The sequence below is a fragment of the Triticum aestivum genome, chromosome 6D, assembly GCF_018294505.1.
Source record: "Triticum aestivum cultivar Chinese Spring chromosome 6D, IWGSC CS RefSeq v2.1, whole genome shotgun sequence".
In the NCBI taxonomy this organism is placed as follows: Eukaryota; Viridiplantae; Streptophyta; class Magnoliopsida; order Poales; family Poaceae; genus Triticum; species Triticum aestivum.
Genome location: NC_057811.1, coordinates 423,815,897 through 423,827,225, shown reverse-complemented (window position 1 = coordinate 423,827,225; position 11,329 = coordinate 423,815,897). Strand labels below are relative to the sequence as shown.

General features: G+C 47.6%; 1 protein-coding gene across 1 annotated transcript; it reads left to right on the top strand.

The window, feature by feature from the left end:
- Positions 1 to 1,617: 1,617 nt before the first annotated feature.
- LOC123145547 (probable histidine kinase 6) lies at positions 1,618 to 9,029 on the top strand. Its single transcript, XM_044564978.1, has 11 exons — positions 1,618 to 2,832; positions 3,768 to 4,001; positions 4,130 to 4,299; positions 4,647 to 4,865; positions 4,939 to 5,125; positions 5,212 to 5,263; positions 5,346 to 5,575; positions 5,768 to 5,866; positions 6,015 to 6,727; positions 7,573 to 8,055; positions 8,214 to 9,029. The coding sequence occupies exons 1-11, from the start codon at positions 2,512 to 2,514 to the stop codon at positions 8,473 to 8,475; spliced, it is 2,970 nt and encodes a 989-aa protein (XP_044420913.1). The 5' UTR covers positions 1,618 to 2,511; the 3' UTR covers positions 8,476 to 9,029.
- The last annotated feature ends 2,300 nt before the right edge of the window (positions 9,030 to 11,329 follow it).

The window sequence follows — 11,329 nt, the reverse complement described above, 5'->3', positions numbered from 1 at the left end:
GACTTCGACCTTGTATATGTTTGCATGTTCACTTGTTGTTGATCATGTGGTGTAGGCATTTCAAACTTTGGAGGCATTCAAGGCCCGACACAATGACAAGCCATTCACTCTTACGCATTGTTGGACGATCATCAACAATTGCCCTAAGTTCAAGGACCAATACCGTGAAGTTCAAAGGAAGAGAGGCTTGAAGACGGCCAAGTTCGCCGGAGGTGGAGATGGCGAGGCGTTGAAGAGGCCGAGGGGCAAGACCAACTCCAAGGTTGACGACATACGTGATGCCTCATCCATGGCATTGCATGGCACTTTGCATGGCATGATGTCTCAAAAGGATGTGAGGGACGAGAAGAAGCGGCAAAGCAAGGACGAGCAAATGAAGCAATACCTAGACCTTCAAAGGAAGAAGCTTGAGATGGAGGAGGCGGCCAAGAGGAGGAAGATCGACATGGAGGAGACGGCCCGGCAAAGGCAACTCGACATGGAGGAGGCGGCCAGGCAAAGGCAGCTCGACATGGAGGAGGCGGCCAGGCAAAGGCAGCTCGACATCGAGGCCGACAACGTCAAGGCCAGGCAGAGGCAGCTCGACATCGAGGCCACCAATGCCGCCACCAAAGCGAAGGAGGTGGCCCTTGCGATCATGAGCGTGGACTTGTCGAAGATGAGCGAGAAGACGAGGGCCTGGTTCGAGGCCAGGCAGAAGGAGATGCTCGACGCCGAAGGCCTGAACTAGGTCGTCCGATCGGCCGTGGCCGTTCTTTTTGGAGGCTGGCATGGGTGCCGCCCGCCCGCTGGGCCGCTGGCTGTGTGCCGGCGAGGAAAACATTCATTTTGGAGGCCGGCTGTGTTGCCGGCGATGACAACTATTCATTTTGAAGGCTGGCTGTGTTGCCGACCGCTGGCTGAGTTGCCGACATGAACTGGGGCCGCTGGCCTGATGAACTAGGGCTTGGCATTTGAAAGTTGCTCCTTTTTTAAAATACAGAGCCGGACAGGATGGGGCAAACGGATGCGTCCGCGCGCTGGGCGCACGGCCACCGCATCCCAGGACACGCCCGAACACGACCCCATTGCCCTACCCAAACGGACAGAATCCAGATAAAACGGACATCCGTTTGGGGTCGCGCGGTGAAGTTGGCCTAACCCCCCGTGTTGAACATTTTGACGTCCAATCACGTAAGAAAACCCACGCATCATGACACGACGCCATCGTTTTCTCTCGAGGCGACCGGCCCGATCGCGCCACCCATCGCCGTAGCGAGACCACTTTAGCTTGCGTGTGGATGGAGGAAGGAAACCAAACCAAACCAGACCACGCTGTCTTGAGCCGGCGGAGCCCAGGAGGGCGACGAGGTGAACAAGGGAACAAAAAGGAGAGCCATCCGAGACCGATGTAGGGGGGCGGCCGTTTCTTTCGCTTTGCTTCTGCTTCCGGCCGTGGCCGTGTGTGTGTTTGTGTGTGGATCGGACGGACCACGGGTGGGTTCGGCCGCCCCGCACTCCGCCCCGCGCCACGTGACCCAAAAGGACTCCGCGGGTCGCTGGCATTGGCACCCCCTACTCCTACTGGCTGGCTCTACCTCGCTAGCAGCCGCAGCCGCAGCCGCAGCCACCCCACCCGGCTTCTTCCTCTCCCCCCCTCCCTCCCCGCTGGCCTGCCTGGTTGGTTCCCTCCTCCCCCGCCACGGTCGCTGTCGCAGGATCGCCACCACCGAGCCCCCACTGCCGCCACCCGTAGCTCTCTCTCCAGCCTCCAGCTCCAGCAGATCAGCAGCAGGAGTAGGCCGCAGCGGCAGCGTCTGCCCAGCTCCGCCGCTTCCGCCGTCGATCTCGGCCAGCCTTCCGCCCCCTCCATTCCACCGACCCACCCACCAAAAAGAGCCCCTACACGCCGCCGCCCGAGGCTAGCTAGCCCGCCCGCTCGCTCCCTCGCTTCGTGAGCCGCGCGCGCGCGGTCGCCGCTCCAGCATCGCAGGAGGCCGGGCCTGTGGCTGCGAGGCTCGCGGCGCTCAATTGGCTTGCCGGGGGACGCCACGCCACGCCACGCGGCGGGCCTTGTCCAGAATATTTGCCGCACGGAAAAAGCTAGTAGTAGAGCTAGCGAGCGAGCTTGGTGCGATTCCTCCCCAGTTTTTAATTGGCTTCGGCAGCAGCGCCAGCCAACGGCGAGCCCGCCCGCCCACCAGCCGGAGGTAGGGGAGGAGCACTGGAGTAAAGAGGCGCCGCGGCCCGGGGATTTTATTAATGCGGCTTAGCGAGCGGGCGGGCTAATTATTTTAGCGCCGCTGTCTCGGCTGGGAACTCGCGAAAGCTCGGCTCTTTTGAGGTCGCCCCTGCCCCCGCTCGCCGCCTCCTCCGCCCAACCCCTCCGCGCCGCGCTCCCGCACTCTCTCCCTCCCGCTGGGACTGGGAGCACTTGTTTTCTTCTGGGTACCAGTGCGGGTGTGCTTTCGCTGGGGCCGGGGCCGGTGGTCGTCGCGCATTCCCACAAGCATATGGTGCGCATTGTGGGGGATGGGGAGTAGTAGTAAATTGGGGGAAGGCATGGAGGAGAAGGGGGGCAGGGTGGGGATGGGCAAGTACGCGGCCAGGCGGGGCTGGAGGCGCCTGGCGGCGGTGGCCTGGCTGGTGGCGGCGGTGGCCTGCTCGGCCGCCGTGCACTGGCAGCTGCGCCGGGAGACCATGGAGCGCGCCGAGGAGCGGCTCGTCAGCATGTGCGAGGAGCGGGCCAGGATGCTGCAGGAGCAGTTCGGGGTCACCGTCAACCACGTCCACGCGCTCGCCATCCTCATCTCCACCTTCCACTTCGAGAAGAACCCCTCCGCCCTCGACCAGGTGAGCAAGCAACACAAACGAGCAACATAATAGGGATTGCCGATTTGTTTCTTCCTCTTCCTCCTCGATGCATTCGTTAATTCCCAGGATGCATTCATTCGTTCATTCCCATGTCGCCGCGTGCTTCCAATCCCGCGGCAATGGCGGGCTCCAGAAATCCTAAACAAGTATAGTACTAGCAAAACATGGTTGTTGTTGCATCTCCTTAAAAAAAGGATATTTCCTCGTGGTGGCTCGATGCTTACAGAGTTGCAGGCTAGTCGTTTAGCGGCACATTATTTGTTTCAGTCGGTCCGTTGTGGGCCTCTTGATCTTTGAATATGTGGCATTCTTGGAGCGGTTGTGCTTCTTTTCTATGCTCCAAACCTCCAAGACACAGAGTCAGAGACGTCTCTGAACTACTAGGCCGGTAGAAGAAGAACATTGCTCTGTTTGTTTTTGGAGTGGTTAATGGTTGGGTTTGGCCGATGCTTGACCGACTCCATTTGTTTATGCTCACAGCCGTAGCAATGCAGTGCTGGCTGCGGTTGTCCAGTGATGGGTTCTTGATCCTACTTTTTCCTCCTAAAATATTCCCCTAAAGCTGTCCTCTTTTGGGAATTCCGAGCCCGCTGCTTTTGTTGATTAAGTGGTAGCTTTAGACTTTTAGGAGTACCTTGGCGAGGCAATATGGTATTTGAAGGCACATTCTGGTTGTTGCAACAAGCAACAATGAGTAATGCCCTAATTTGGTTGGTGGCCCTAGTTGTTATCCTTTTTTTTGGATACTGACCCTAGTTGAGTCTCTTAATATAATAAAACAATCACATGGATTAGGTGCAGTTTAAACTTGATCCTTTCTTACTTTCTTGGATGCTCTTGGTCATTCAGTCTTAAATCTGTCAATTTGCCGCTGGTGTGTTTTACCCTACATTTTGCTGAAACTTTCGCTGCAGGATACTTTTGCAAAGTACACGGCAAGGACATCATTCGAGCGCCCGCTGCTAAATGGGGTGGCTTACGCACAGCGCCTCTTCCCTCATGAGAAGGAAACTTTTGAAAGACAGCATGGATGGATTATGAGGACTATGAATCGAGAGGGTGCACCTCTCCAAGATGAGTACGCCCCGGTGATTTTCTCCCAGGATACGGTCTCCTACCTTGCGCGCATGGACATGATGTCTGGGGAGGTGTGGTTTCTTACTGCATGATGGTTTCTTCTGTCTGTCGATTCTTAGTTCATTGAGGGCAGGGGACATGTCGTGTTGCCAGTTTTAAGTTTGGTTCAGTGTAAATAATCCGTTTGTTTCGCATGTAGGAGGACCGAGAAAACATCTTGCGTGCGAGGGAAACTGGCAAACCTGTGTTAACAAACCCATTTCGGCTTCTTGGGTCGAACCACTTGGGGGTAGTACTCACTTTTGCAGTGTATCGCCCTGATCTACCTGCTGATGCATCAGTTGAGCAACGTGTGGAAGCAACTGCTGGGTAAGATGATTGGACTATCTTCCAAATATGATGACCCATAAAACCTGTATTTGCATGTCATTTCTTTAGTGTTGGCTATACAATACTTCAAGGCATCAAAGCAGATGATTCAACATAGCATACAATGACCTAGAGAACTTGCATTAATGTATCATTATTCATACATATATAGTATTAACTTATTGTCCTTCTTTCTCTCATTCAGCAATACAAAGATCCTTTCTAGTGTGATAGCCCAACATATTTAGAGTTTTGTACCAGAAATATAACACGAACATGTACTTAACTATTTTGTGAGTGTGGCCTCCTGAGTCATGACTCTAATCTAATCGAATCCCCACTGACAGCTATCTTGGTGGAGCCTTTGATGTGGAGTCACTTGTGGAAAATTTGCTGAGTAAACTTGCTGGCAATCAGGATATATTGGTGAATGTGTATGATGTCACAAATGCTTCAGAACCTATGGCCATGTATGGATCTCAAACTCCAGATAATAAAGTGGACCTCTTGCATGTTAGCATGCTTGATTTTGGAGATCCGTTTAGGAAGCATGAAATGAGATGCAGGTTAGTAGCTTCTTCCCATGACACTGACTTTGTTGGTTCATTGTCCTTCCACTAATGTTGGTAAGTTGTGCAGGTATGGGCAAAAGCCTCCAATGCCGTGGTCTGCTATTAGTAATCCTATGGGCTGCTTTGTCATATGGATGCTTATTGGGTATATAATTTGTGCTGCATGGTCTCGGTATGACAAAGTTTCAGAGGATTGTAGAAAAATGGAAGAGCTCAAAACTCAAGCAGAAGCTGCTGATATTGCAAAGTCTCAGGTTTGACATTTATTTGTGTGCTTAGGCTACTTGGCTTTCTTCTGTACAGAAGAATTGTATACTGATGCAAGTTTTCCTCTTTGCAGTTTCTGGCAACTGTATCACATGAAATTAGAACTCCTATGAACGGCGTCCTTGGTATGAATATCTTCCTTTCTGGTACATACATAATGTGCACTCTAAGGACTAGGCCATCTTAAAACATTACCTTTTGTTGTAGGAATGCTGGACATGCTTTTGGGGACAGATCTGACTATGACTCAGAAGGATTTTGCTCAGACCGCTCAGGATTGTGGCAAAGCGTTGATAATACTGATAAATGATGTCCTTGATCGAGCAAAGTTTGAAGCTGGAAGGTTGGAACTTGAGGAAGTGCCTTTTGATTTGCGAACGCTGACGGACGATGTGATCTCTTTGTTTGCCTCAAAGTTAAGAGCGAAGTGCATAGAGGTATCTTACTATTACAAGCATAAATGATTCAATATCTTTCCTATGCTTTCATAGTCATAATGGATGTGGACTACCTGTAGTGATTGTTTGCAGCCGAGCGCAAACAGACAATACAATTCCACAAATGCCATTCTTCTATATACCTCCTTTCCTGTAGCACATTATTTCCTAATATTTCCCTTATTGCCGCAGCTTGCAGTGTTTGTGAGTGACGACGTTCCAAAACTTGTCACCGGAGATCCTTGGAGATTTCGACAGATACTGACAAATTTAGTGGGCAATGCAGTCAAAGTAAGCAGTCAACTTTCGGTATCATAGCATTTTCTGTTTACCGATACTTTGCAACTTTGAATAATGTTGACCTTTTGTTTTCTGTATACAATTCTGTTATAAAAACATTCATAAATTGTTCTGAACCCATTCATTATCAATTTTCCAGTTCACAGAACGGGGTCATGTTTTTGTGCGGGTCTCTTTGGCTGAGAACTCAACTATGGAAGCTAATCGAGTCCCCAATGGAAACCTCAATGGGAAAGATTGTAAAGTTGAGCCTACAGCTAATGGTGCCTTCAATACTTTGAGTGGGTTTCAAGCTGCGGATGAACGAAATAGCTGGGAATGTTTTAAGCTGTTGCTCTCTGATAAGGAGTTACTTTCTGATGAGCTCGAGGGTGAAAAATCTAGCCAAAATGATTCCGATCACGTGACCTTGATGATAAGCATTGAGGATACAGGTGTTGGTATTCCACTGCATGCACAAGATCGTGTTTTTACGCCTTTTATGCAGGCAGATAGTTCAACTTCAAGGAATTATGGTGGAACTGGTATTGGTTTAAGCATCAGCAAATGTTTGGCTGAACTTATGGGCGGGCAAATAAGTTTTATCAGCCGTCCTTCTATTGGGAGTACATTTACATTCTCAGCGGTTGTGAAGCGTGCATCCAAAGATACTTCATGTGATTCAGAGAGGAGCTTGTCCGAGGCACTACCAACTGCCTTTAGGGGAATGAAGGCGATTTTGGTAGATGGGAAACCTGTGCGTAGTGCTGTGACAAGATATCACCTTAACAGGCTGGGAATAATTGTTCAAGTTGTGAATAATATGAGTATGGGAATTCAAGCCTTTGGGAAAAATGGCGCAACAGAGTCAAGGTGAGTTATCTGTTGTCATTTTCAATTCCTAACAGAACTTATCACTGGAATTTTAGAAATAGAGGACAAATAACCGCTTAACTGTTTCTAGCTATATAGGAAATGGTATTTATTACTAGTACGAGAGGAGCTTTCACATGTGCTCTGAGAGGCTAATGTTACCATATTAATTAGGGGTAGGGAGGTAGAAAGATTCACACTACTTTCAGGTAATAGTTTTGTAGGAAATGCAATTTTCCAAACGTAATATATTGTATCACTAATACAAGAGGAGCTTTCATATGTGCCCTGAGATGCTAAAGTTTCCAATATTAATCAGGAGTAGAGAGGTAGATGTAGTGAATCATGCAGGGTTTTTGGCAAGTTGTAGTTAATCGAATGACCGGAATGTCTCTGTGAGCCAAATCCAGACAGACAGAGATAAAGCACTCGGAATTTTTCTCTGTGACAGAAATCAAGAATGAAGCAATTTCTGTGCAATTTATTCCACCTCAATGGGGATTTCAATATACAAGATTGAGAGATAGAAGAGGCTGAGATTACAGTGTGTTAGTAAGAAGCTCAGTTTAGATTTCTTATTTGTTTCGGGCTCAGTTTAGATTCTAGCTATGTGGGTGGACGTTGTGCTGCGCATGAGGTGCACTAGGACGGTGCAGTTGCATTGCATGCGGTAGACTTGGCTGAGCAGGTGCTTGTCTAACAATAGATGTTTTTTCAACTAAAAATATAAGACCTGTGAAGGACCAGAACTAATCCTCAATACTAACTACTTCTATTTATGTGCCATAAATTCTTCTTCAACACCTGCTTAGTCTCTTTTCTCCATTTACTTTATTTCTTTGTAGAGAAAAACCGTCGATGCTTTTTATTGAGAATGACATGTGGAGGCCCGAGACAGATATTCAGTTATCAAATCGTCTACATACGCTCAGGATGAATGGTCAGGCGCATGAGCTACCCAAGCTGATCCTTTTGGTCACATCTGAAGCTGACAAGGACAAGTATGGATCCACGTTCAATACTGTGATGTGTAAACCCTTAAGAGCAAGCACAATTGCTTCTTGTCTTCAGCAGTTGCTAAAAGTAGATATACCTGCAAGGAAAGAAAATCAAAATAGGCCCTCATTTCTTCGGAGCCTGTTGGTTGGGAAGAATATATTGGTTGTAGATGACAATAAAGTAAATCTGCGGGTTGCTCAAGCCGCACTGAAGAAGTATGGTGCCAAGGTTCATTGTGTTGAAAGTGGCAAGGATGCTATCTCCCTACTTCAACCTCCGCATTGCTTCCATGCATGTTTTATGGACGTTCAAATGCCTGAGATGGATGGGTATGATTCTGTGACTCATCACTCTGCTGCAACTGTTATTTCTAACTTCATCTCTTCTTCAAACTGTTATGTTCTCGAGGCTTTATGTGTCATGTTTTGTTGCTTGATAGTATCTCATCCTGATTGACTGCTGATTATCAATGTGATGTGCTCTTCAGGTTCGAGGCGACTAGGCAAATACGAGAAATGGAGAAGAAAGCGAACGAGATAAAGAGAGAGCAGTCGAGTTCAGGGGAAGGTTCGACATTTGTTGAGTGGCATTTGCCTGTTCTTGCGATGACCGCCGACGTCATTCAGGCGACCTACGAAGAGTGCATGAAATCGGGGATGGATGGCTACGTGTCCAAACCGTTTGACGAGCAGCAGCTATACCAAGCAGTCTCCAGATTAGTGGTGGGAACAGCTGATTCGGCCTCATGATCTGATCGATCGAGACAGGATCCGACGCCTCGTTGGTTGAAGCGAAGCCAAGCTGACTCTGACTCTTTACAAACCTGACATGGATATCTCTGCAACACTTTGGATGAGAAGACGAAGGCGCCTTGAGCTAGTGAACTTCGTTGCAGGCCGAGGTAAGGTAAACGACGATGCGCGTCGCCGCGGTGGGCATGCATTTCTGCTGGTGCTGGTGCTGCTGCTGCTGCTGCCCAGGGGGGTAGATGAAGATGAGGAGGTGGCTCGAGATATACTAGGTAGATTAGGATTTTTTGGTTTGCTGTTGGTAGTAGGCAGATGTATGTATGATGTTGTATCTCCTGTCTGTTCATTCTTTGAACATATGTAACATCTCTGTGCTGTGCAATGCTGTGCTGCGCTCCCCCAAGGCCCAAGCTTCAGAGTCCGATGAAAAGGAAAGATGTGGTGGGCTTTTGGGTTGTCTCCTGTCTGCCGCGTGTTCGTACTGATGATCATCGATTCATCGTGGAACTCTTGATTTGGGTGTAGGTAAACTGGGCGTGTCTTTTTTGTCTGGCGAGATGCTGAATTTGCTAGTCCTCTTGCTCAGGTGCTCTGTTTCCCCCCTCTGCAAAAACAACAGTTGGATTTGAATTGGACGGCTCAAAATTCCGATTTACACTGTTTTTTCCAGCCAACTTACCTGTCGCCGCTCACATAATTGATCGTGGTAGGTCAGCGGAGCATTGTGTGTTTGCTGGGCTGATGATAACGAAATACAGTCGATCTTCTTGGATGTCTCATGTCTGTATTGCTACTAGATACTAGTATGAAATGCAGGGCAGCATCAGTACTGGCTTTCTTCTGCGGTTCTGCCATGGTGTTTGACTCCCTTTTTTGTTTGCCGCGGCGGAACCGAGCATGGGCTGGAGCGTTTAATTGGTCCGAGCAGTGCGCAGTGCTCCTGCAGCGTAGACTGCAGCGCTGCAATCGAATGGGCAGGTTTCCTGTATGGCGTCTGGCACGGAAGCGGAAGCTGGGCGGCACAGGCCTGTCCAGCAGCGGCAGCGAACCTTCCGACGCAACGCGCGATTTATTACTGCTCCATCTGACAGGCTGAACCATGCTCAGCCTGTGCCGGCAATGGTGCAGCATGCTGCATGCATGCAAATGCACGAGAAGTGCCGGACAAAGGTAGAAAATCCTTGTTCCGATGGTAAACCTCCTGCATCCGAGGGACTTTGTTTTATTGTGTTGACCCCTTTGTGATAGTTCCTTGTTTGTAAAAAAGTTCGGATCTTACCTTTTTTGAGACGCTAGTAAACCTTGCGTCTAGGATGCATCGAAGACGCCGGGGTCCTTGGCGTCTGGCCCTGGCCCACCTCCCTGATCAGCCAAGTTGACCATATGACGTGGCAAATTTCGCTCCCGACCCTAGAGGCCTAAGAAATAAGTAGTCACAGGAAGAGTGTGTCGGGCCCACCCCACAAACTCTCCCCAATCCCAATCTTCCACCTCGAGCAAGAACAACAGAGTGCTCCCCCTCTCTCTGTCCCACCTCAAGGCTCACTTAAATCCCCTCCAAATTTGGTTTTCTTCGGTGGATCTTTCTCTCCCTTGGTGTTTGAGGTTTTCTCCCCCGGATCCCTAAATTTTGTTGGTAATTTCTTGTTATTTCAGTGGCATTTTGTAACCCTAGGTGGAACCTTAGTTTCTAGCTTTCTCCAAATCCTTGGGTATTGGATAGCTTTCAATCACTTTGTTGATGTGGTAGTAGTAATGGGATATGCATGTTGTGAGTACAAATGACGATTTTGATTTATGTGATGATCTATGGTTAGGGTTAGGTTTTGTGTTAAGCAAATGACATGATTTATTTAGTACATAAGTTTTAATGTTTCTTTGAAACAACTCATTAGTAATGGCATGATCCATATATAGTTCTCATTGATTCATTAGAGTTGCACTTGTTTTTGAAACAATGCATTATAGTTGTCATCCATACATTTTATTTTTTGTCCTTTTTAGATGGATGGTAGACTTGTTAATGCTCATTATTTCGACAAAGCGGCATTTGTCACCAAAAATGCAAGTGATAATGAGGAAGTGGTGGTATTTGACACAAGTCCTAGTTATGGTGGGGTTGTTCTAAAAGGAAGAGATAAGTTGAATTCGATGGACCCCAATTATAAAGCTGAACTAATAGGAAGATATGATATTGGATGTAGGTAATCATGAGTTATTATTGTTGACATTACCCCCGAGGTAAATAAGTGGGGAGGTGAAACAATAAACCCCCATCTTCCTATGTGTTTGACTGAAACTTTTGCTCCATAAATATGTAGTGAATGTCAGCAATTATGGAAGACTAAATGATAGTTGAGTATGTGAACTTGCTAATCAAAACTCTTACATAGAATCTTTCTGATAATATGATAAATTGCAATTGTTTCAATGACTGAGATCATAGTTTGTTAGTTTTTAGTGATGTTTGTGATTCATACTTTATATTGTGAATGAATTGTTTCTTGATCATGAGAAGTTTTATGATAAATATTTGCTGTTGTGTTATTAATCATGATGCTACCATGTCCGTATTTTTGTTTTATCGACACTTCTCTCTCTAAACATGTGGTCGTAATTATCGAGTTTGGCTTGCGCTTAAGGACAAGCGAGGTCTAAGCTTGGAGGAGTTGATACGTCCATTTTGCATCATGTTTTTCTAGTGTTATTTGTATTTTTTTATCATTATTACACTTTATGATGCAATTCTAATGCCTTTCCTCTCTTAATTACCGGCAGCTTGAATTCTGGACCTAAAAAGCTACAACAAAGATACCTATTCTACAGAGCTCCAAATGACCTGAATCTTCACGGA

Excerpts from the sequence above, each read along its gene's own strand:
- LOC123145547 (XM_044564978.1), top strand. The coding sequence starts at position 2,512 with ATGGGGAGTAGTAGTAAATTGGGGGAAGGCATGGAGGAGAAGGGGGGC. Across the intron at positions 4,300-4,646 it reads CGTGTGGAAGCAACTGCTGG|CTATCTTGGTGGAGCCTTTG; the intron begins GTAAGATGATTG and ends CCCCACTGACAG. Across the intron at positions 8,056-8,213 it reads CAAATGCCTGAGATGGATGG|GTTCGAGGCGACTAGGCAAA; the intron begins GTATGATTCTGT and ends TGTGCTCTTCAG.